This window comes from Ptychodera flava, unplaced genomic scaffold (genome assembly GCF_041260155.1).
Source record: "Ptychodera flava strain L36383 unplaced genomic scaffold, AS_Pfla_20210202 Scaffold_119__1_contigs__length_201995_pilon, whole genome shotgun sequence".
NCBI classification, from domain to species: domain Eukaryota; kingdom Metazoa; phylum Hemichordata; class Enteropneusta; family Ptychoderidae; genus Ptychodera; species Ptychodera flava.
In genome coordinates, this window is record NW_027248301.1 from 19,103 (window position 1) to 45,649 (window position 26,547).

A 26,547-nucleotide genomic window follows, 5' to 3' on the forward strand; every position below is an offset into this window, starting at 1 on the left:
CTATCTTGTTTTGGTGTTTTATCTGTCGAGTAAATTGTTTATGGACATTCAAAAGGAAAAACACGAACCACGTTACTAAATCGCCATTTTCTCAGTTTGGCATGTTGTCACATTGCAGCACGCTCAAAAGAGTTTGATAACTCGAGAACGCGTGAATGGAAGTCCACAGATTTTCCCAGATGTTTATCGAGTAACTGTGTCTCAGATTTTAATTTAGGTCTGTAGAGTTGAGTTATTGCTGCTTAATTAGACGGCATTGTGAGACTAATCGGTTGATAAACTTTGATTCAACACTGAAAAAACTAAGGCTTTTTTTCAAAAATCTGAGACACGGTTTTGTAGCCAGTATTCTGAAGTACAGTTACTCAATGACACCTAAAAATAGCTCCCTTCCACTCTGACTTAAACTTCTTTAAAGTCAGTTTACCCAATTTCTTTACACTATCACTAAACTCTTCATAAAAATTCGTCGCCCATTAAATTTTCTTGATCAAACAAAAATATCACAGAAACAGCTTTCAGGTGATATATAATACTTGGGTAGAAATACACAACTTCACGGCAAAACTCACATTTGAAAAGAAGTCACAAAGGTGAAAAGTTGCCTTATATATCTGGTTACCACAACGCTATCCAGGAAGTACATGGGACACTACATTGCGAGGCAGCAAACGCTACATATTACACAAGGATACAAGTCAACCAATCACAGTGCCGTGAGATGAACATTACATGGTAATGAGACCTACGAGAGAGGGTCCAGCCAATCAGTGAGCTTTAAGCGGACCTTATAGGACCGCAGACACCAATCACTGTGGCCGGTACATGTGTTTAGGACATAAATCGTAGGTCATTTTGAAGCAGGACTATTGAAACTCATGAGGATGCGGCCCGCATCACATTCGTCTTCGACCCGTGTGGTGAAGCAAGCATCCTCACTCGTAGCAATACGATCCAACCAAGCGATGATAACATTGAATAAACTCCTCTTATATTCACTTGATTTTCTTAAATTTACCTACCATATCCATAGATTAAAATGGAGTCTAATACAGATATGAGCACGAAAAGGGAAATCTTTTTCAGTCACATTTACTTACGAGTATGTTTTTTGAAATAATGACTTTTACCAAAGACACTTGCGCTTCCTCGTTTGTTCAAACGACATATCCCTAATGCAAAAGCTCGATCGTAGGAACGATTGATATGGATGTATGAATAGTTGTACTTTTTAATGAAATTTAATGATTTAAGTATTTATAACGTAATTTTGTGATTATCTAATTGTTTTCATGTAGAGTCTACTACCGAGTACAAAGGTGATAAATCTATCATAGAAACGCAGAAGTTATTGGCAGATGTCCTCATAAGCGGAATGGCCGAGGTTCCCTTTAGTGGTGCTACACAGCAAAACACACAGGAAACCACAACAGCTGAAGTTGCCGATGTATTGGATGCAGTAAAACTGGAAGGAGAACGAATATCTGAAGCTCATGAAAGGTTAAGTTTTCAGTATTACGAAAGCGGGTCCGACACCGAATAAGGAGTGAAGAATCAGATGTATTCTTCAGTTTATGGGATTTTGCAGGACAGAGTATATATTACATCACACATCAGGTTGGTTTCATTTTTACCGTGATATTTGTTTCGAGAGTCAATTTTCAAAAACAGATACTTGTCCCAATGAAAGTTAAATTTAGATAAAACCTCGTTGACTGTATTTTTGCATACTCTTACTAAAAATATCATCCAATGATCTGAAAGATACTTTGGTTCCCTGTCATCAAGTCATTTGTCTTCTTAGAAGTCACTACAATGCTTTGTCATTGCGTCAACCGATGGTAAGCTTATTATATGGGCAATAAAAATGGAAACTTCACCGATAAAGTAATCGATTTTATATTTATTTTGAGAGATTTATTGGTGATGAAATATTTACTAGTGCCGAACATATCAAAATAGCATGATGCATGGTTGAGATAAAGTTAAAATAATACTTGACTTTCTTATTGACTTAATAATAATTGACTTATCTCAGTGACGTGGGCCTTTTACATCAAAGGTAGAAATAATTATTGAATAATATAATTGAAAAACTTAATTTTTTACGATTTCCATAAACAGCATTTCATGCATATCTGTCTCTCTGTCTGTCTCTGTGCTCTGTCTCCCTCCCTCCTCGTCCCCCTCTCTCTCTGTCTCTCTCCCTCTCTCTCTCTCAGGTATTCCTCGCAAGTCGGGTCATCTACATTCTTGCAACTGATCTCACCAAGTCTCTTGACGACACTTTGCCTGTCGGTGATGGTGAATATTGGACGGTAAAGCGTAAGTACCTAAGGTGGCAATGATTCAGACTGCAGTGTTTGACGGTCAATCTGAAGCTCTTTGTTTCTCTATTCTTCCAGGGTCTCGGTTGTCACATGTCAGGCGAGTGAATATACGGTGCGCGTATCTCATAACCAATCACATCACTTTGCATACGCATCGCATCGTCTACATATCGCCGCGCTGATTGGTCACATCGGCACGGCATCATTCAGCGATCGCTTGTGCGTCATATGGCATACGCATCAGTCGTTGCTTGTAAAAATTGCATCAATGTTGTCAACTTGCGTCATTATTGGGAAAGATCGAACGTACTCGATGTATAGAAATAATCAAATCGTACCTCAACAGACATTCCAAAACGTTTGTTTTCCATATTTAATGGTGGTAAAATCTAACAATTTACGTGTTGATAATCAAATGAAATGTTCTGAGGCCGACTTTGACACTTCAGTCTATAGCTGTAAAACCCAACATTGCTTTGACCGATATGTGACGATAAATTAGTAATGTCGTACTGTCGTAATGGTTTTGTACGAATTATATGCTTATGTCTACAAGTCAAGATTTATCTTTTTGCAATAAATTGCGACATCGGCAAATTTGTTTCAACATAGAACATTCGATATAAATAACCATTATCTCCATATATAGATGTCGGATATTGTCCGTAAAATTGTTTTACAGAAATACTATTATCATGTCAACCAGGTCGGTAGGTAATAGTTCCATCAAAAATTAAAACACTTATCACGTCAGAAAACTTTTTTGAAATGAAAAATAAATGGAATACCTTTGTTACGAATAGAAAACTTTTCTCAAAGAAAAGAATTTAAGAAAGGGACGACAGACTTACTACTCATTTACAAAATTCATTTTTTACGAATTCAACCTTGGTTTTAAACCGGTAAAATGTGACCGATTGAATAAAGTGTACTTTCGATGAGATGTGCCTTTATCGAGCTGCGATCCCGGCCGGGGATGCGATTCTACCTGAGATGATCGATCGATGCGATGCAATGTATCCTCTGCTGCTAAAATGATGCGATCTACTTTTTCCCTGTTGATGCGATGCAATGTAGGAAAATAATGATGCGATGCGTATGCGATACGTATGAGGTGCATATGCGATGCAAGAAAATATTGATGCGATGCGATGCTATACATCCTTGGGCTGCGACAATGATGCGATGCGGATGCGATGCTTATGCGATGTAGGAAAATATTGATGTGATGCGATGGGGATGGGGATGCAAAAAGTGCGGCTGATTATGCGATACACGTACTGTAGGTTGACATACTCTTGATGATGCGATTTTTATGATTTTGGAACGCACTGGGTCGTCTGACAGCATTTGCTAATAAGTAAAAAAGTTGATATGTCGAGGTATTATTTTCAATATGGCTGTTAAATATTTTATATGCATGCGAATAAAATAATCTTTACGGGGTCACGTGACAAGCGTCAAAGTGACAGGTTACATGTCTGCGTCGCTCTGAGAAAAACGCTAGTTTGTACAACTAGTCGGTGAGTATTTTGATTCAAAGTCGTTTGGCAAACTCCATGAAGAATGGGTCTCGACATTGGTGCTTGGAGAATTCGGATAGGCTGTTTTGTCCAACCAAGAAATTGGAGAAACGTATCCGTCGATTTTTACTGCCCAACAACGACATGGGCGTATGCAAATGAGTTGGCGTACCGCCTCATGGCCTGCTTCATGGTATGTACTTTCACTATTGTTGGTGCAGGTCTACTGATCTACACAACAAATCTATACTGGCAGTGGATGGAAGACAGTGGAAGATTATGGCTTCTACATGTAACAACAAATTTCTGTCAGTCGAGTTTGACAACTGAAAGTTCATTTTGGAAGAGTTCAAGCTGCACTCCTCAAAGACCGACATCGGAATGTTGTGCGATACAGGTGCGGAACATGGCGCTATCCATGTTTACAACCACTGATTGCTCCGATCTTGGCATGCCGTTTGTTATGCGATTGTTGCAACTAGCGGGTGATATAGAGCTCAATCCCGGGCCAGAAAAGGATATCATCCAAGCAATGGAGTCACTGAAAGAAGAAATACTCAGAGAAATGAAGAAAACAGGAAGAGAACTAAGGCAAGAAATGCAGGACTTGAAAAATAACCAATCCGAACTGAAAACTTCGTGTTCTACTTTGAAAAACGAATTCAGTGACGTAAAGAAATCTGTTCAATCAATCCAGTCAGAAATCAACGAACTGAAAGAAGATAACCGTGTTACTGGCTATGATCTTGCTGCAGTATCGCAAAAACTTGACGACATTTGCGAACGGTTAGATAGTCTGGAAGATGATACTGACAGATTAGAGTCTTTTTCGAGAAGAGACAACGCCCGGTTATATGGTGTCAGCGAAGAAGAAGGAGAGACTTTTGAACAGTGCAAGAAGAAAGTTGTTACGATCTTGAATGAAAAGGCAAACGATAAGATATGGGATGACAGGGATGTAGTTCGAGCGCATCGTGTATCGGTGAACTGGAAAGATCAACCTCGTCCAATCGTCGTAAAGTTCCATCATTTTGACGATAAATTAACCGCACTGAGAGCAAGGCAGAAATTGAGAGATATCGGAGTAGGCATCGGCAACGACTTAACGAAGCGACAACGAAAAACTTTGGCAGACCTTAGAAAGCAAGGCAAATATGGATACTACAAGAACGGCAAATTGAAAATTTCTGACAAGAGGACAAGTGACAATGAAAGTTCGGTACAGAATGAAACGACTGTGAACAGTAATTTGCAACTCCACAGACAAGACTACGGAACAGGATGCAAGCTAGAACGGACTAGGGACTCGGCCGCGGCCCAAACTTAGACACGGTATCATTCTTAACTTGGAATGTACAAGGTTTCGAAAATAAATTGTGCTTCGATTTTGCTAACTATGTTCTGAACTTTGATGTTGTATCTTTCATTGAAACATGGTCAGAAAGTGTGTATCAGTTTGACACAAATTTTCCAGGTTTTCATGTTTTTAACAAGATACGTAAGAGAACTACAAATATTGGTCGTTATCCGGGTGGTGTATGTACAATAATTAGAAACAATCTAGTTCCATACGTTAAACATATTGAATCAAAGCTTCATGACTGTGTTTTCTTATTGTTTAATGGCAATATTTTTGCCCTTGAAAAAGATGTATTGTTTTGTTGTGTGTATATCTCACCACGCTATTCAAAAGTTTATGACAACTTGTCTTCTACAGATGGCATCGAATTACTTGAAAATGAATTGTCTGATATTCTTACAAATCTTCCAGAAGTGTACATTATTGTTACTGGTGATTTCAATGCCAGAACTGGTGAAGACCTGATTATATTATGAATGACAATCCAGAGTATGTAATAGATTCCACATATGGTTATGACAATGACCCTTTCGATATGGTACGAGTGTCAAAAGACAAAGATGTAAATTTGTATGGACGTTCACTGTTGTCATTATGTTGTACCTACAATTTGCATATTTTGAATGGTAGAGTTGGTTTCGATGCAAACAAAGGAGAATTCACATGTGTTGCCAATGCTGGAACAAGTGTGGTTGATTACACATTGGCGTCTTCAGATCTTTTCACAAATGTCAAAACTTTTCCATTGAACTACGTAGCGAATCAGACCATTTTCCTATGTCATTTTCTTTAGCAGCAACCTTTATGCCATTGAAACCAAATACAAGGAGTGTAGTACATATGGGTGACCATGTTTTACAAAAATGCACCTGGCGTCCTGAGAAAAGTTGGGAATTTTCAAGCCAATTACAATATATATGAAAAATCATCATTTCGAAGATAAATTTTTAGATCTTTCTGTTGATGTAAACAATTTAATTGAAAATGTACATGATGCTCTTATGAGTGTAGCAGAACAATGCAATATGGTTAAGGAGGCTTCGTTGCCCATGTCAAATCAGAGGCAGCAACCTCCTTGGTTTGATAAAGAGTGTGCTTTTTTGAAGAAAAGAAGTATGGTTTACTGAGAAAATTTAGAAACAAGAGTGATACAACGGAGTTGAATCTTTACAAAGACGCTAGGGATGAGTTCAGAAATACCTGCCGAAACAAAAGACGTAATTTCTTTAGTGAGCAGAAGGCAAAACTGGGTGTTCTTGCCTTCACAGATTCAAAACAATTCTGGATGACTGTGAGACGTGCTACGTCTATTCGTATTTTTCAAAAGACTTGTAATATTACACCAGAAGTATTTTATGATTATTTTAGAAACCTTTTTGTAGAAAATGTATCTGTTGAAGATGATTTTCCTCTGTCTGACGACTTTAGAAGTACCTTGAGTTCAGCAGATGAGCCTGTAAATGATATAGATTGGGATATTCTCAATGGGCCGATTACTAATGATGAAATAGAAAAGGCAATCAGAAAACTGAAAAATGGTAAAGCAGCGGGTCCTGATTTGCTCTTAGGGGAGTTTTTTAAATCTACAAGTTCTTTTTTGATACCTTACTTAAATGTCCTGTTTAATAGACTTTTTGACGCAAGTATCTTTCCAAAAGATTGGTCGAAAGCAATTATTGTCCCCTATATAAAAGCGGTTCAGCCGACTCTCCCGAAAACTACAGAGGTATATCCCTGTTAAGTGTTTTTAGTAAAATTTTCACTTCTATTTTGAATAGTCGTCTCACTTTTGGGCTGAAGCATTGGGAAGATTGATGAAAACTCAGGCAGGTTTTCGACACGGTTATTCTACGATAGATAACATCTTTATCTTACAGTCTGTTATTCAGAAATATCTATCAAGAAAACGTGGAAAATTTTATTGTGCCTTCGTTGATTTTTCTAAAGCCTTTGATACTGTTGAACGTCAAAGACTGTGGTTTATACTCTTACAGGGTGGTGTAAAGGGAAAAATGTTCAAAATGTTGAATGCTGTCTATAAAGAAGTCAAATCTTGTGTACGTACAAATATGCAATATTCAGAGTACTTTAGTTGCCCTGTCGGTGTCAGACAAGGATGTTGCTCAGTCCATTTTTGTTTTCCTTTTTCATTAACGAGTTGACACATGAGATACAAAACAGTGGACAACGTGGTATTCAACTCTCTCCTGATTTGACTGAAATATTGTGTTTACTTTTCGCTGATGATGTAGTTCTCTTTTCAGACACAATTATTGGTTTACAACGTCTTCTTAACTGTTTGAGTAGTTATTGTAGTAAATGGAAAATGACAGTCAATCTGAAAAAGACGAAAATTGTTGTTTTTAAAGCTGGAGGATATCTTTCAAAACACGAAAAGTGGTTTTTCAATGGTGATAGTGTTAATGTTGTATCCTATTACAAGTACCTGGGTGTTATGTTTTCTTGTAGACTTTCTGGTCTGTGGCTACGAAAACACTAGCACAACAAGCTAAAAAAGTGCTTTTGAGTATACATAGAGCGAGTAAAAAGACAGGCTCTTTCTCATGTGATGTATATTTTAAGATTTTTGATGCCATGGTCTTACCAATCCTTACATACGGTTCAGAAGTATGGGGATACACACAATACGATTACCTAGAAAGAATCCAGTATCTAGCATGTAAGCTATTCTTAGGAGTCTCATGTAACACACCAAATGTTGCCATTTTAGGTGAGTGTGGCAGATATCCTATTTATCTGCATATAGCGAAAAAATGTGTGAAATATTGGTGCAGGCTTTTAAGAATGCCAAACGATCGCTATCCAAAGAAATGTTACCAGATGCTTTATCATATTGACAAGTCTGGTACGAGGTTAAAACCCACATGGGTACATCATGTGAAAAATCTACTTTATCTGTGTAATCTACATGATGTATGGGATAACCAGGAAGTTCTTGATGAGAGCATTTTTATGAGTACTTTTATAGAGAATTTTAAAAGTTATTTGTATAATACCTGGTACAGTGAAATATGTACTCTTGACAAACTTTCATGTTATCGGGAATTTAAGAGCTCTCTTATACCGGAAAAGTATCTTTCCACTGTGAAAATTAAGATACATATGGTTATGCTAGCTCGTCTAAGATGCTCTTCTCATCACTTACGAATTGAAACAGATAGAAAACTAAAAAATGATGTACATGAACGAATATGTTTGTTATGCGATAGGAACGAGGTTGAAAACGAGTACCACTTTGTTTTACTGTGTAACTTTTTCGATAGTTTAAGGGTGAAATATATTCCCCGTTATTATTTCAATCCTCCGACAGAGAGAAAATTCATATCTCTGATGCAATCACTTGATCCTAATATAATTCAGCGTCTAGCAGCATTTACATTTCACGCTATGAAATTAAGAAAAGAGACTACTGAACAGTACTAAGACTGTTGAGTATGTTTTTGTATTTTGTACTATGTACCTGTCAATTTATGTACTTTCCTTCATGTAATGTTAGAGTGTATTGGGCCGATGGCCTTAAATCACTGAATAAAAGACCTTATATAATAAAATAATCTTTACGGCCCAGATACGAGTTTTAATGACAAGGGTTGTACGGCGGTAGATTTCGAGTATGTGCGGGACCGTATGTCGCATGACCGAGGCTCGAAAGACCCATATCAGGGTGGGATCAGTTTTATCTGATACCTTTCTGCGGTCACAAGTAGAAGTATAATTATTACTTTTGAAATTTTGCTAATGACATCGTGATTTCATAAGCGCAGGCTAAAGACAAAATACCTCGCGTTTTGATGTGAGCTTGACGTCGCTTATTAACATATGAATACCCTTATTCTAACCTAAGAGCTATCATTAACAAACTTCAAAACACACATGAGAAAATTGCAAGAATCGAAAGAAAATGTCAATCGTAAATAGATTTTAACGCTTAAAAGAAGTTACACTGTAAGCTATTGTAATTTACAGTTATTAGCAGAATGAGTATTGTAAGGCACACATTTTGTGCTGCGTATTATGGATCAACAATTTGATGAATAACTTGGTAGTTACGGTTTATAATTAAAAGGTCACCCATTGGGCGGCCCGTTTTTCTTCCAAAAGACATGAGTAGAGAGTGTTATTTGACAGATAGCATTTTGCCAAGGCGACTCGTCACCTGAGGACGAGCTGCCGGGACAAAATTCAAGACATTTGCAAGGGATAAAAGATATTTAAAGTTTAAAAATCATGTAGTTTAACATTAACTTTAAGTTTGCTGCGCATGTGCCTGACACAAACAGATTGCACTGATGTAATGCATTATTGCCTTTGACGATGAATATTTCATTGTAACAAGTTTCTTCTCAACATCACGGACCGTGTGATGAAACAGCGGAAACCGGGAAAAAGTCATAGAACGGCCAACAAACTTTCTCTAAATCACCGACTATCAGTCTCAGAGTTGCTCTCTACCATAAGAGCGTTCGCGGGCGTTTGTTTTCTGCGTTCATTGCAAGCACGCGTGAGAAAGTACAGCGACAATCTATTTACTGTCCGTCTCGAGATTAATGTCACATTCTCAAAATTCTACGGGAAAATATATCCCGAATGTCTTTCTGAAACAGCTATACATTTTTTGTGCTCATCGCAACCATGGAGTTCAAAGTTCGTGGTAAGGGAGGCGTCATGATTTACAGAAGGGAGGGATCGGCGGAATTTAATCGGAAACTTTGAAATTTTGAGTAACCCCACCCCCACCAACCATGATGAATTTGAGTAAACCGCCTCTCCAACACTGAAAATTTTGACTGTCCCCACTTAGAAAAGTTAAATATAAATACTTGTATTTTTAAACCTGATAAAAATATAGCAATAGTAATGATCTTTCGAATCATGGTGTACCGTGCTAAATTATCCGATTATCGTACGGTTGGAAAAGGTGAAAACAACAAAATGAAATTCAAAGTCACAACAAAATATTTATAAAATCTCACGTTATAACCAGTATCCAACCATATAGCATTGTTTAAATTGGATGGTATCATGACAGGATATCTGACTTAAAGTACGATGGGGAGAAAACACGCGAGAGGCTGAGGGGAGAGTGTCAGGGGGTGTCCCCTATCTTGCCTCGAAAATTTTGAGAAATTGATTTGTGTAATGGTGCAATCTGTGAGGTGTTTCAATTTATTTTGCAATAGGTAAAACTGTTTAGAAGTGACATTGAGCGATGGTATTTTTATTACATTTTTTTGCGTGATCAGTGTTTAAGTCACGATATTCAACAAAATAAAACAATGACAATAAATTTTGTCAAAAACAGTTCTCAGTTTGCCAGCGATTGAAGACAAAAGAATATGTAGGAATGGAAAATCTTTGATCTTCTAGTGTCATTTGTATAATCTTACATTTTCGAAGACGATATTAGAGGACCGACAGTCAGAGTCAGTATATTTTTAGTCGGTTCATTAGTTTTTTTTTGCAACCTCGCCAGCCGTATAATTTCCCCAGCTGCCAGCTTCTGAATGAAAAGCCTGAATTACGGTATGGTTAAATATTAAAATGGTTACTGAACTGAAATCAATTCAAATATATGTTTCTTTGATAATTAAGGATTAATTCACACCCATTCAGTTTTATCCTAGATCCTGTGAAAATTTTGAGAAATTGATGTATGCAATGGTGCAGTCTTGTGCAATCTGAGAGGTGTTTCTAATTTGGATTTTTACTTTTGTAAAACTGTTAGAACATCCAAAGGGGAGAGCACGAGAGGGGTGTCCTCCCCCTCTCGCGTCAAAATTTTTGACAAATTAATGTATGCAATGGTGCAATTTGAGAGTTGTTTCAATTTATTTTGCACTAAAAATTGAGTCACCCCTTCTTTCTCTCCATATTTTGAGCAACCCCCTTGCTTTCAATTTTTGAGTGACCCCCATCAGAGTCCTAAGACCCCCAGGCCGTAAATAATGACGACTCCCTAATGATGCCCCTTAACGTGAAGATTATTGTTACCCATCCTTCTTTCACAGAATGCCTGAGTGTCTTCTTCCTTCAATGGGAGAAATAGCCTCAGATGCTCAAGGTTACTCTGTTCTTTGTAGTTACTTCCGCTTTGCCTTCACTGCTTTGTTAGCCAGTTTGAATGACCTTATCATTCGAAGAAACGCCGTGCCGCTTTTCAAATAAATGTCTCTCGATGCTGTGTTTCAAGCACGAGATTAAATCTGGCTTGCAGTCATTCCTGTCGCCCTTCCTCATATTGAATGTAAAATACGGCCGAGTATCCATTCATAAGATGTCAGAGTTAAAGAGCTGTCGATCGTCATCGAACCCATATCAGATAAGTCGCCGCATCTTCTTTACATCTCTTCCGGTCTCTGTGACAGTACTGACCTTTTGCCTGAGATTTGATGGAGATGGTCACGGAATCCATGTTTTGCTGTGCAATAATTGATTCCTTAGTTCTTGTCTTTGCAAAGTTAACAAAATCGAACAAGAGAAAAACGATTTTGCAAGAATTCCCTGCAAACTCTGCATTATTTTGACAGCTTCCTCCCAGAACTTTCAATCGATATCAGCTATACGCAGACAACACTCTTCGAATCAATCACTTGCTTGTTTATGAGTTAAGAGTGTAAAAACAGCAACACACCCAGTAACCAGAATGAAAGTCGTTCACAAATGCACGCGGTTGCTCATATTTAGGCAAAGTAGGCAGCAATGTGAGGGCGCCTTTTGCCATTAGCATTGCACGGAAATAAGATGACCAAGCAAATGAATGAGTCGCAAAAGATTATTTAAGCTCAAAATCTAATACACCTACGGAACACCAAGGACACAAACCAAGCGCTCTTTACAAGGATGGGCCGTCTTGATAGCTTCAAATACAATATATCTTCACTACAGAAAAGTTGTTTAAGTAAAGGAGAGCACGATGCTACCTAAAATACTGCTTGCTTTCACCGTGACAGATGAAGGAATTTTTAAATCTTCATGAGATGCTATTAGTGCATGATAAGGGGCATATTTGTATAATTTATGCAAATTACATTAATGAGCATTGTCTCGGTGTTGAAATTTTATGCTAATTATTCTTTATCAATGTGGAATATTCATGTGCCAGGAATGTTGTCTTTTATAATAAGATCATGGATAAAGTTGATTTTGACTGTTAATTTTCTGGTCCGGTAAGACGACATTGAACTCATTTTGCCGGTTCAATGGCACAGATATTTTGCTTTATTACATGCCTCGTATATCGAACGTCGCGCGCTCCATAGGATTCAATAGTAACTCGCCGATGACGTAGCGGGCCGCATAGTCATCACTGGACTGAAAGTGAACCGGAACTATTTTCAACTTGAAAACTTTTGGAATTAAACGTCTTGAAATTTCATGTTTTGCACAGAAAATCCGGTTTTTGGAACAATGGTCACCTACCCTTGGGCACATAGTCCCATGTTTGGGCTGTAATGTATAAGATTCACTTTGTGTTTTAAATATTCTTTACACAATTTCCGTTTGCCTTACTTATTAACAGTGATTTAGACATGACACTTCATGTTGATGGCTGCGATTTATTAAATACATTTTATTTTATTTTCAAAAAGGAAAGAAGGAAAGAAATGTGACATAGGATAGAAATGTTGTAAATATATGAAAAGGTAAATTCACCAGTACAAAATCATTTGGTATACTATGGCGTTAGTTCTCTGTGTCTTTTCTGTAGAATTTCTTAGTTTTTGGATGAATTCAATTCACACACATGCAAGCCAAGGATCTGAAGTTCGTCTCAAGCAATCAGACGGAAGTTTTAAGACAGCAGTTGCGCCACCCGTCATCATTTTAGGAACAAAGAAAGACCTCCTAAGACAGGTAGGGTTGCAAAAGAGTTACCTTAATGTTTGTTATTAAGATTTTAGCGAGTGGTATCTAAATCATTGTTATCTAAACAATATTATTTGGCATGTTACTCTAACTTGCAAATGATACTGGCAGTTTGCTCTTAATATTCATTAGTATTGAAGTATAGTATGGTTTTAGAATGTTCTTTTCTGTTAATCAATTCTGAGCAGTGACAGACAATACCGTTGTCGTCGAAATTTCATATATTCGTATTTGCCTCTGACAGTAACATATCCGAAGGGTAAAGTTCTAAGCAAATAAACATACATAGAAATTTATGAACATGTCATACTTATTTCAACGCTTCAAAACTATTGACATTTTAATTTCTCCCCTTTTACATACAAAGATTATAATACTTTGCAGCAGATCATTTTGGTTCCTTGTGGATAATTCCGACATTTGTCAATTCAGCAGACATTTTGTACCTTTATCAATGCTAGAATTTTGTCTTCCTCTTTCTGGAAACTGTTCAGTTCCATTGAATGGTTAAAGATTAGTTAGGCCCAACAAAACAGTAACATCACGATTTGCTAAAAATCTACATGATTTCTTCTCAATCTTTGAAATAACCAGCTAAAATGATAAAACCTTTTCACTCTATGTCTTGAGAATGCATCGTAAACACTATCAACCACAGAACATTCGTAAAGTACTCAAACTTTGCTATAGCTAACCGATAATGTCTTTCTAGATATATAAACGTTAAGAATATAGTGAAATATATAACTATCGTTTGATTATGAACCGAAAATAATTTCCACAAATCCCATTGCGCATTAAGTCTACAGTCTCACTACATATATATTTTTCTGAAGGATATAGGAGCAAAAAAACTTAACACGCATTGCACAAATATATGTGCATCTGTTCGACGCTAAGTGTTTACGACGCACATATTCTGCAGTGGCTATAGAGATGCAATCAGCAGTTTGCATAGCCCTAAATCTCTAGTCAAGATCTTAAATAGATTTTTTTTCAGTTGAGATTTATACTTTTGTCATTTGTAAATGCAGTAGCTGAGTTTTTGATATGTTAGACACAAAATCCGCTGGATAAATGATACCTGTTGAAGGGCGGCCGAAACAACGACCGCGCGAAAGTATACACTTTGTGAGTTCCTTGATATTTTGCCAAATAGTGAGAAGTTAAAGAGCAGGAAAAGACAAAATTGACAATACTAGGAGATTGTAATATTCAAATTTTAAATTTTTGAAATTTAGGTGCAATAACGTAGATATAAAAAAAGTAAATTTTTCAATTTATTCACATCGTTTTCCCTTCTTTTTATAAATTAGGAACCTTCACTGTTTGAGGTTTTTATTTTGTGTGTCATTACACAATAAGAAAATAAACACTTCGTTTCCATTGCATGAACTTGAAATGAAAGGCTTTTTACATCAGATTTGAATACTTTTCGTCCTTCGTCGTTTCGTAGAAATCAAGCACGGTGACCTAATCTTCTTTCTTTAATTATTGACTAATCTAATGTACTAGAATTCTAAAAATTCTAATTCAAAAGAATGATTGTTTCAAGTTATATAATCGTGCTTCGTTGACTAGATGCTTGTGAAACTAGCTCTTATAACCAATGAAATTCAAAGTCGAATTGTTAGTAAGGTTCATATCAGGTGTACTTCATTTGATTTTTTTACTTTGAGAGCATGACGGATTTGCTATAATAATATATTGTAAAACTATATTGAATTATGAAATTAAAGAAACCTTTATTACTCCAATAACAGAAAAACACAGCTAAAGGTGTTGCAGCTGTGGACGTCAACGAAGTAGCCCAAAAACGCCTTCTTGAGATAAAGGAATACTTGGCTAAGCATGCTACTAAAGCAGTAAATGCCCACCTCGTCGGCATGATTGCAATTGATAACAAGTCCAGAAAAAAAGATGGCTCCATTGCAGATCCTGCAGTTGAAACCCTTCGACTGAAGATACAGGAGTTGGCAAAGGAGTACCTTTTTCTTGGTGCAGTGTCAGCAAAGTGGATACTTTTGGAACTTTCGTTGAGGAAACTGCGAAAGGAGAAAATATCTCTGGATGAAGTGAAGGATGTAGGGAAGAGGATGAAAATGAAAGAAGCGGAAGTCATCGAAGCTCTTGATTTTTATCACAGTGTCGGGGAACTACTTTACCATAAGGCAGTACCTGAGCTGGAAAACACTGTGATCTTGGATGTCGGTTGGTTGGTGAGTCTTTTCAAGATACTGATCAACCAATCAATTACTTACAAGGATGAGCTAGATGTCCCCGCACAACTTAGTAGTCAGATTAACGAGTTGCATTGTGAAGGCAGATTACACGATGATTTGTTAGATTATCTTCTGAAACGTCACGGCCGACAGGAAGACAAGGCAATCCTTCTGAAAATGATGGAACTGTATGACATCATTTGTGAGATGCCATTAAAGCCAAGAGAAAAGCGGATGTATTATCTGCCAAGCCTGATGCAAAAGGATGCAAAAGGCAAGAATAGCGCTATTTTCCCAGCAGGCAGTTCAGTGTGTTGTCAGCTGTACTTCCACTTCATTGGCAATTTTCTGCCCGAAGGCCTGTTTTACCGTTTACTGATTCGATGCATAAGACGTTGGACTGACTGTAAAGTAGTGTTGAGAAAACACATGGCTCGCCTGTATTTCCCTCACGATGATTTTCATTTAACCCTGTGCAAGGAAGATGCTGATATCCAATTAAAGATTCTGGTTATTCCAACCAGCGATCAGCATCCATCTCCACCACAGCCAAAGCACGTAAGCAACGTAAGGCAACTGATTGAGGAAGATTTAAAAGTGGTCATCACAAACTACACTCCTACCGTGATGTACAACGCCTCTCTCAAGTGTCAGTGTCCAAATCACAAGTTGGGAGAACTACTTCCTCTTGGCGAGGATGTAGACGACAGGTGTGTTCCTATCTCAGAAGAGAAAATGACAGCCATCTGTCCGAGAAGTGCATTGCCTTTGAAGGATTCTAACTTGAATATGTGGTATGGGAAAGGTAAGTATACAGTCATAAGTATCATTACATTTAACGTTGAACTATTTTCACCTGCATGAACGATGTTTTAAATATGTGCTATCTCAGAATAAAGTAATTTTGGTTAATACGTTAATCCTCTCGACTTTTATCGATTATAGGACAGGAAGTTGACTCAGACAATTCTGAAGGAACCAGACGTAAAGGTAATCTATAATTCCTTCATTAAAATTGAATATACATTAGTCAACCAAAACAGTATTAGTCTGACACGCGAACGTTCTCTTCAATTCAATTGTTTGCATCTTGCAAGCAGTGTTGTGTCAGTCGATATTTTACCAAAATAATCTATAGTGTAATTTAATATCGAATAATGCTGCAGAAAATGAAGATTTCATGATTTCTACATAATATTATATACATGCATATTAGCCTTCTCAGAAACCTGTTCATGCTAGATTCTAAAATGTTTCTTAATCTTTTATGTCGGCGAAAACGTGGATCTACTTCACTATTTATTCTTAAAAATGAAAATTCTAAAGTATCCTATAGATTAAATCTAATTAATTCCGTATTACTGGAGCACACAGTGAGAATTATATTGTACGCAAGTTATGATGAAATCCTGTTTTCATGAATTGTGTTACAGATATTGATGGTCTGTCAGAGCTATTCTATAAACTGCAAGAGCACCTGACAGAAGAAGACAAGAGTCATATGATTAATCTACTGACAACACAAATCAGCAAATATGATGCAGAGAACCTCAGACGACCCTATGATGTCTTCCGCCATCTACGCGAGCGCGGCTACGTATCAGAGAAGGACCTGGATCTGCTCAAAAAAGTATTCAGTCGAATGCACAGAATGCCATTGGTTGATCTGATCAATGGATACCTACAAACAAAGTGAAACAGCCATGTCGTATAGATTTGAATGAAAGCCTTCAAGGTTACATTGACAGTGTATTTTATAGATTATTTGAGGTGTTTACTTTAAGATTGGGATAGATATGTCAAGCCGAGATATACTTATTACATTTTCAGATTTAGAAATGAGCATTTTTTAAAAATAATTTTGCAGAGAACTATGTAAAAACTCACTTGCAAGATTCAAATATGGTTATAATTTGTTTCGAGAGAAATTAATTCAACGTTCTGTGGACTACCATATTGATATTGCCTATTTATGGCAGCATAATTGGTAATATCGGTTTAAGTTTCCTTGAAGTAAATTCTCCAATAGCAGAAAATGTGTCACAATGTGCCAAAAACTGCTGTCACCAGTTTAAGTCATCCGGTGAGTTATCGCTAGACATATTTATGATTTCATGCATAATATTAAACCATGCCAATTCTTCCTTCTACAAGTTAGGTTTTTTGGTTGGAAAGGAGCTTTTTACCTCATATTGTGTGCGCTTTTGACATGTGTTGCTGGTATTTCTTGATATAAATATTTCCGTTTCATTTTGTTGAAGAAAAGGTATGATTGTCATTATACTTCGACTGCTTTGTTATTTTTACGATGACTCTTGATAGAATAAAATTAAAGAAAAATAAAATGATATGAACGTAACTCGGGCACAGCAAATTAAGAAAATAAAGTTAGTGACTTAATTATCATTCCGGAGAAATTGTAAGGCTTCGGCATACCTACGAAACCTAAATAACCGTATTGTAATGCAAGTCTCAGCGTTTGCTAAACGAATCCAGCAGATTCTATAATGTTATTGAACGTTTGAATACTAATACTTTTAACGTGATGCATCGGGACATTGTAGGATATAATTGATTTATTCTATGATTTAAATCGAATTTCCTGCACAACGATTCAATCAACAGTAGTATAATACTGATCGAACATATATTGTTTCCTTTTTTCCTTCATTACACATTTAAATAATAACCAAACTCTAAAGTGTGTTCCTGGGAGCCGTAAAGAGGTGTAGGATAGAGCGTTTGATAGATCATTATAGGATTTTGGTGTCTGCTTTTACTTTTTATTCCACTATACTTAAAACTTTAAAGAATGTTACAGCTGTTTTTTTTTAAAAAAAATTGTCGTTTATTCACAATGCGCCTTCAATTCTTAAAGCTATAACACATTTCTGAGGATTTGATTTTCAATTAATTAAGCGTTCAAATGATTGCTTGGATAGGCTCTTGTTAGACAAAATAAAAGTTCATTAACGATAAAAGTAAGAATACCATTAGTTGTCATTACAGTGCCGTGGGCTAAATGATTTCTATCAATTGATCAATCCTTCTCTGTTTACTTATAAGAATATTCCATAGGTATACCTGAATAGATTTTGTCAAATTCTTTCTTCTTTATAACGTAGTTTTAGGAAAGCCAACTTTTCTTGTGTTGTTGCACATATTATACTGAATATTTAATTTCTGTTATTATGTTTCTCAACCAAACCAGATGTAAATCAATGTAGCCAGCAGTTGATTATTCCAATAGTGATTGAGGTAGATGAACATGCTTTTGATGACAAAGTTACTTGTAAAAGTTTGGTTTGTGTTTAATATATATTTTAGCGAAGCTTTTAATTCTTTTATTGCATTTTCAGCCAAAGTACATGTTAATCAATGAAGGTGGTTAATTATGCCAATATTGATTATGGTTTATCAATCAACGTTTTAATGACATAGTTATTTGTAGCAGACTTAATTGTATTATGCAAGATTTTTGAATGATTTTAAAATTGCCTTAACATACTATCTATTCAGATAGATATTTAGCAACACATATTAGTCATTTAGGCTATTTGTATTTTTGACAAAACGCATGTCAATATGACAATTCATATTTACGGAAAACATTAGGACAGGTAGTATAAGGCCGAAAAAAAGAAATGTTCCTGGTCAGGTCTTTCTTGAAAAAATGGTGCGGCGACGCGATTTCTTTTCCTCAAGGGAGGGAGGAGGGTCAGACTCAGTTTTATAGTTTTATCAATATAGTCACATATATACTGCTCATGCAGTCACTGATCATGCACCCCAAAGAATTTTCTCTTTCTCTTCAGCCGTTTTGGTTTGGTGTCATAGCAATCAGTACGTAGTTTGCCGCGGCCGCCGGCCACAAAACCGGAAAAAAGTGACGCGCTGTTGTTCAGGTGACGCGCGCGCTTACCAGAAACATTTCTTTTTTTCTTTTCTTTTTTTTGCCTAAATAATGTTCGTACTTCGAGCCGGACAAGTCAGTAATGTCATTGTATTGTCTGCACAAAAGTTCAGAGTCACAGGAACAAAAGTGAAAATAATTACAATACATAGTTGTAGATAGTTGTCTCTATCAATATAAAATGCATGTCAGTATGATTTGAATTTCACACTCTTGATACAGTTTGTCACGAATTGATGATGAAGCATTTTACGCATCACTGCTATCATTTCTGATGTCAGATATATTGCAGATGCAGATACACTACCATTGTTAAATATGTAAATGTAGATCTTGTGCATTTTTCTTGTGTTCTCTTTTGAAATTCACAAAACCTAGATGGATATCTAAACTCAAGTCAGCATTTAGTGACAGTTCGTGTGCGTATGTGTACGTGAAAGCATTGATATTTGGCATAATTTCTTTGGTCACAATCTTTTGTAATGTATATTTAGATTGACATTTTATTAGACAAAATAAAAGTAAGTTTTAGGTATATACAGACGGCAAATTACACGTGTTTGTTTGTTTGTCACTAATGCCACCATCTGGTTCTATCAAACCCGAACAACGTGTTTATTTCATCGTTAAGGGAGCACTTCATTAAAGTTCATAAAATCTTCATAACCCATTGCAGATCACGGACGAGACTGGGACTGGAGGAATTGCAATTTGAACAAGAAGATTTTATACGGTTTTGCGTGGCTTTGCTTTCGTTTCGCTAGGGCTAGACTTAATGATTTCATCTTCAGATGTATTTAGCTTACCGTACCCAGTTGTCATAATAATCATAAGCGGCGTTAAAATGCGAATTGCTCAGAGACTGGAAAGAAATTTGGGAGGATCGGTGTTTTTAAGGAGTCCGTCGCCATTTTTCATGCGAGTACTTTTGAAAGGTCAATCAAATATTGCTCACTCCCAAAATAATACCTGCCAGGATAAATAGAGAGGAAATAATAGTTAGCGGTTGGCTGTTAAATTCAAAACGTAGACAAGGTGATGGGGTAAAAATATTAAATCGACTCAGCGATTATATTAACGCCCACTCTGTCACCTCGTTGTCGAGAAAACTTGAAAAAATATCTCCCTGCATTGCCGAGAGATTTTGTAACGATAGTAGACATTGCGCTTCACAATGGAATGATGAAATCGGGAAATAATTCATTTCCACAAAGATCCTTGTAATAATTAACTTACGCTTATGATGGCGATGATAACCAAGTTTCGACTGTAAGGTATTCATATCATAAATATTCATTTCCCTTGGGAAGGGAGAACTACCTCACAAAACTACATCGAATGAGAGAAAAAATAAGATTGTGGGTAAAGCGCATGCTCAGGACAATAGTCGGTAGTATCAATGGTCAACTCTGGCAAGTCAAAATGTTAGCAAGACATTTTGCCGAGATAGACACTGGAGCTGTTGAGTCCATGGTCGAACACAATAAATATCTCAATGCTAATGTCATTTACAGTCTGTTCAGCAACCCGGTAGGCCAAGTACGTATAGCAACGGATTTAAATTTAAAAAAAAAGATTGGCTATATTTTAATTTTTTGTGCAGATCATTTTCGATGATCGCGTCTAGAGTATTGAACGTACATAGGTGCCGGTGACAAACAGCAAAACTGTGTTCGAAAAGTTTAAGACTTCCGGTCAGTCAGTGTGGGATATTTGTTTTCGCAAAGATAATCACAAAAAGTGAAAAAAGCTATCTGAGACGTCCATCTGCGTAAACAATGTTGAAAAAACATTCCCTTGTGAGCACTGAGCTCAGTGTCGTCAGTTATTGAACTTTGCTGGGCAGATATGGGCAGTGCGAATGGACTTTCTAATGAAAGTATTAGACAAGTGTTAAAGGGACAAAGTCGGCCATTTGTCATGAATTGTGTTTGATATGAGATTTATTTATGAGACTTACTATATTGTTTGACATGTTGAAAGATACTGAATGAATGAGCGACCATGCATATGTTCGACCCCGGTTTTAGACAAATTAAATGAAACCATGACGAAGTTAATTAATGATCATGACTATTAATTCATTTCCGCGATGGTTTCATGTATTGTGTCTAAAACCGGGGTCGAATATATCATGGTCACCCATTCTTTCACTATCTTTCGACATGTCAAACAGTATCTCGCATCAAACAAAATTCATGAAAAATGGCCGACTTTGTCCCTTTAAGTTGATCTTTGACACGGTCTGTCATATCAAGGCCAGCGGAAAAATTACTATGCTTCTTGTGCGCCGTCGCAGTTGCTAGTTCGATTGCGCAACATTCAGTTATTCTTGCGCTCTGTCAGATAGTTGCCAAATGAACGTCTTTCGCCATGGTCTACTGTCAAACCGCTGCATCTCCAAAAATGGCTCATAACAAAGACACTTCTAAGCTAAAAAAATTGGAGAGCACTTTAATATGCAAAGATCAACGGCTTTGACGAAATATTCCAAAGGAAGAAATGTCAACTTAACTTCTCTGAATGCCTTGACCTTCGGAATTTTAATCGAAATACTTTATTTGACATATTGTTCTACGTAGTTTATCTTCTGAAGCCGAGATTGAAACATATGTTGCCTTCAAGAGGTTTTGAACACATGTTACATTCATAACAGGTTTACTTATCGCTTATGTCGTCACAACAAATCGTGAAATATATAATGTTGCGCGCGAATTCTTGCGAAAAAACCCAAGTGTTAAGTGGGTCAATTCTACGTCGGCGGCTTCTAACAAAAAGATTTCACAGTACATGCCCTTGTGTATCCCAACGGTACAATTCGAATGCACTTTTCAGGTTTAACGAATGTTATTACGAAATTGATACAGATGCTCGACAAAGTAACTTCTCGTATGCTCTTGACAGTACTCGATTTTTAAAGAAATCTGTGTCAGTGCTGTATCCACTTGTATTGAGATAAAACTTCGTAGTTTTGTTCAATCCTATCATTGCGAATGTTTCTATCCGTCGCTTACCTTGTCATGTGTGCTAGTACGGCGCGCCTAGTATTACATAAAAACGCCTACATAAGTATATTTTACCGCGCCAATGTCTTTCTTTTAAAAACGCGATTTTCTTCTTGGCACTTTACGTTCCTAAAGCGATATTCTATGTCAAAGCGATTAGGACCGATTATTTTACACCGAAGGAAAAATGGCCATAAGAAGATTTTTTCGCGGGATTACAAGCAAATCGTTAAATCGTACCAGAGAGACCGTGAAAATGTCACACTTTTTATATTCAATGACTGTCCCTGTGCTTCGTGTTCACACGTGGTGGCTGTCCCACGCTCATCATGCTAACACTTAGCTTCCTTCACACATGTCTTTTCACTTCAAGTAACAGGCGATGAGATTCCCTTCTCGCACCGAACTTGACTTATCGATCTACTGAAAAAGTTTTTAACTGAACAATAGATTGAAATTCGGTCCTGGAAACCCGAGTCTTGACGTCATAGTTTCAGACGTTCCTGCCAGTTGAAATATGTAACCCATACCCTGAAAAATATCACTCACAAAAATACCTAAGCCCATTTTCTTACGAAGTTAGATTGATAGTGAAACATTTGTAGGAGAATGCAAGTTTGCAGATCATGTTTTGGATTAAAATAAAGATTTTGGATACACGTGCTAGGCGGATTTTACCGCATTATTGGATTGCTAAGTGACTTTAAAAACAGAGAACGGAGGTGTTTAATGAAAGAATAACAAAAAGCCCAAGAAATGAAAAGATGAAAGTCGCAAAGAAGACCGTGACCATAGAAGCTTTAGTCGGGATTGTTATCTTTTAGTCCGCTGAGAAGGTCAAACATTTACTGCAAATGCTGCTACGAGAATGTCAATCACAAATTTCAATTTTCACTGGTGATGTGAAAAGCTTCGACTATTGCGCATGTCCGAATCGGTTTCGGTAATAGTGGCTACTTCCTCCTCTGGATAATGTCTCCGCATATCATATATGGTATTTTCCCGGCTGTTATCACTGCCGAATAAATAGCGGATTGTAGAAACATTCGGATCACAACGACAATTATGTGTGTATCAGTCTTGTGCACTGCTAGAAAACCACAGATAGATTTGAGTACATGCCTGCAACAAGGTCTGATCAGAATCTGTGACAGAACCTAAGGGGCCGGGATAACCTCGTGGAACAGTCACAAGGCCTGGAAATGTGCACAGATTTCAGATAGCTTTGCATCAACATTACTGAACCTTCCCTGGCAGTATAGGACTCACGCGGTGAAATCGTTGATTGCATCTAGTGCTGTGAACTTTAAACTGAAACATGGGTGAATGTAGAGCCACAGCCTCCCTCTATGTGGTAGAGCTATGTCGAGTCACAGTCCCTCTAGTGGATAGAGGGACTGTGGTTGAGTAACAGTGTTTACAGGGTTTGACATGGTTCAAGTATGTGATTTGTGAAGGTTTGAGTAGGATGAACACGATGATTTGTGTTCTCTTTGAATGTAAACGCGTGGATGTGGTAAACGCGATGAGTGGGGTGAACGCTACACAGGGGAGTTTCTCCCGAAATCACAAGAATCCGCAGACTCAAAGTTAACGCGTTCAATCGCAAGGAAAGCCTGGCCTGGGCTGCCAAATTCCAAATAGGTTTGTATGAAATAGGAGAGACACAAGAGAAACTATTACGAATGGTTTTATTTTTTAGAAATTTGCCGACTTCAACAAAGTCTACTACAGGGCCTCGCGGTATAAGAATCGCCAAATTTGAGAGATGTATACACTGACTTGAACCAGGTCTTGATCCAGGTCTACCATTCTACCATTCTATTATACAGTTCTAATACAAGCAGACATTTTTTGTATATATGGCGTCGTTTGGTCGACACGCACTCAAACCCGCTCCGTCTCCCTGCACGGTTCTGACGGTTTTACTAGCAACATGTCTCTTATATACAGTCAACCTGACCTACAGGATATCCCTTTACGAAGACGATATCTACGATATTGGTTATGGCGTAAACCTGCCGAGAAATCCCAATCTACGAAAACTCCTCCAAGGCACAGATTTAGGTACAGCACACCATTACCTTTTATATAAATCACTGCGCAAGATTTCGTATCCTCCTCAGTGGTGACATTCAAACAAACCCCGGGCCGGTTCAATCCGTAACCGCAATCGTTCAACCTTAAAGCTCTACTACCAGAACTGTCGCAGTATTATGAGCAAACTTGATGATTTGTCTGTTCATTTTAGTGAACACGATACTGATATGGTTGCACTGACGGAGACCTGGCTTCGAGACGATATTCTCGACTCTGAAATTTTGGATCATTTTTATTTGATTCATCGGAGAGATAGATCGGCGGATAACAGCAGTAAGCTAAGAGGTGGGGGTGTACTTTTTGCCATCCGACATGACTTCATCTCGATCCGTCGAACGGATCTTGAAACAAACATGGAAATTGTTTGGGTTCAAGTTGCACTTCGCAAATTCAGCATGTTTATTGCAACTGTGTACATTCCACCAAACTCTTCATCCGCTTTGTTTGAAGAGCTTGACAAGTCACTCGACAAAGTAACGTCAATTTGCAAGCCCAATGATCTGATTTTTATTTGCGGCGACTTCAATTTATCGGATATTTCCTGGACCAAGACGTCTGATCTCTCAAATACTACCAACCCTTCTTCCTGGAAAAATCGGAACTCGGACCACTTCGTTGAAATGCTGAATGAATATAATTTATTCCAAGTTAGTACAATTAACACTTGTAATGAACGTCAGCTGGACTTGGTGCTATGTAATAAGTGTTGTGTAGATGTCTCTACAACTGACCCAGCTGTCTCTTCTGATCATCTGGCGTTGTCGTGTTCCATCAACATACCTAACTTTGTTAATGGTGTTAATTGCCCTGATAGATGGATACACAATTTTCGGAAAGCAGATTTTGATCATCTCCGCAATCTCCTAAATGTGTGTCCTTGGACACTGCTTAGCGGAGAAGCCAACGTCGACGAAACCATGGAGAGGTTCTACGACATGCTGACAGCGTGTATTGATGACAGCGTTCCGAAGATCAAAATCCGCCCAAGGAAATATCCAATCTGGTTCACAACGGATCTCATGTGCCTACTCAAACAGAAAAATGTCGCACATAAACATTACAAGGCATCCCGAGTCACAAGAATCGTACGCAATGTTCAGAAACAACGAAAAGAATTCAAGCAAGCCAAGAAACGTGCGTACAATGAGTACCTTTGTGACATTCAAGACCAAATTATAATTAATGGTAAACGTTTTTGGTCATTTGTAAATAGTAGACGTAAAAACCGATCTCTGCCAACGTCTCTTACTTACAATGGCAGTAGTGATGTAAACTCATCTGAAATGGCCAAACTTTTTAACACATATTTTAAGTCAGTTTTTAATGAAGATACTGGAGATGATTTTCCTGAATGCAAACATTTTATTAATGATTGTTTAAGTAATGTCATCCTTAAAATTGAAGAAGTGACAGATATTTTAAATGATTTAAATCCTAATAAGGCTTCTGGTTCAGATGGGATTCCCATCCGAGTTGTGCGCCCGTGCTCTGAACAACTTGCGTTGCCCCTAACTCTGCTATTTAACAAGTCACTTCAAACTGGTGTTTTCCTGTCTTTGTTTAAAAAGGGCAACATTGTTCCTATTTTTAAATCTGGGTCTCGGAATGAGGCCAGCAATTACCGTCCAATATCACTACTTCCAGTCTTCAGTAAGGTTTTTGAGAAAGCAATTTTTCCTCACATTTACAATCACGTACAGAATTCACTGGATATCAATCAACATGGTTTTGTAAAATGCCGCTCCACTGTTACTAATCTTGTTTCATACACCGACTATTTATCTACTGTTATCAATAATCAGGGTCAAGTTGACTCAATATATCTCGACTTCAGCAAAGCATTCGACTCAGTTAACCACAGGCTCCTGCTTTATAAACTCTCACATTATGGTTTCAATGGCAATATTTTCAACTGGTTTCACTTCGTATCTTTCAAACAGAGTTCAGCGGTAACAATTAATGGTCATTTCTCGTCTTGGTGTAACGTTACCTCTGGTGTCCCCTAAGGATCCCAATTAGGACCTCTCTTATTTATATTGTACATAAATGACATCAACTCATCTGTTGCCAACTACATGTCACTGTATGCAGATGATTCAAAATTATACAAGAAAGTTTTTGATACTGAGGATTGTAGGTCATTACAACAAGATCTCAAACACATAGAGAGGTGGTGTGCGGTATGGAAATTGAAACTTAATTGTAAA

General features: G+C 37.4%; 1 protein-coding gene across 1 annotated transcript; it reads left to right on the forward strand.

The window, feature by feature from the left end:
• The first annotated feature begins 1,304 nt into the window (after positions 1-1,304).
• On the forward strand, positions 1,305-19,785 carry LOC139126684 (uncharacterized). The gene is made up of 6 exons (XM_070692736.1): positions 1,305-1,617; positions 2,223-2,325; positions 12,943-13,088; positions 14,864-16,127; positions 16,268-16,312; positions 16,756-19,785. The coding sequence occupies exons 3-6, from the start codon at positions 12,960-12,962 to the stop codon at positions 17,016-17,018; spliced, it is 1,701 nt and encodes a 566-aa protein (XP_070548837.1). The 5' UTR covers positions 1,305-1,617; positions 2,223-2,325; positions 12,943-12,959; the 3' UTR covers positions 17,019-19,785.
• The last annotated feature ends 6,762 nt before the right edge of the window (positions 19,786-26,547 follow it).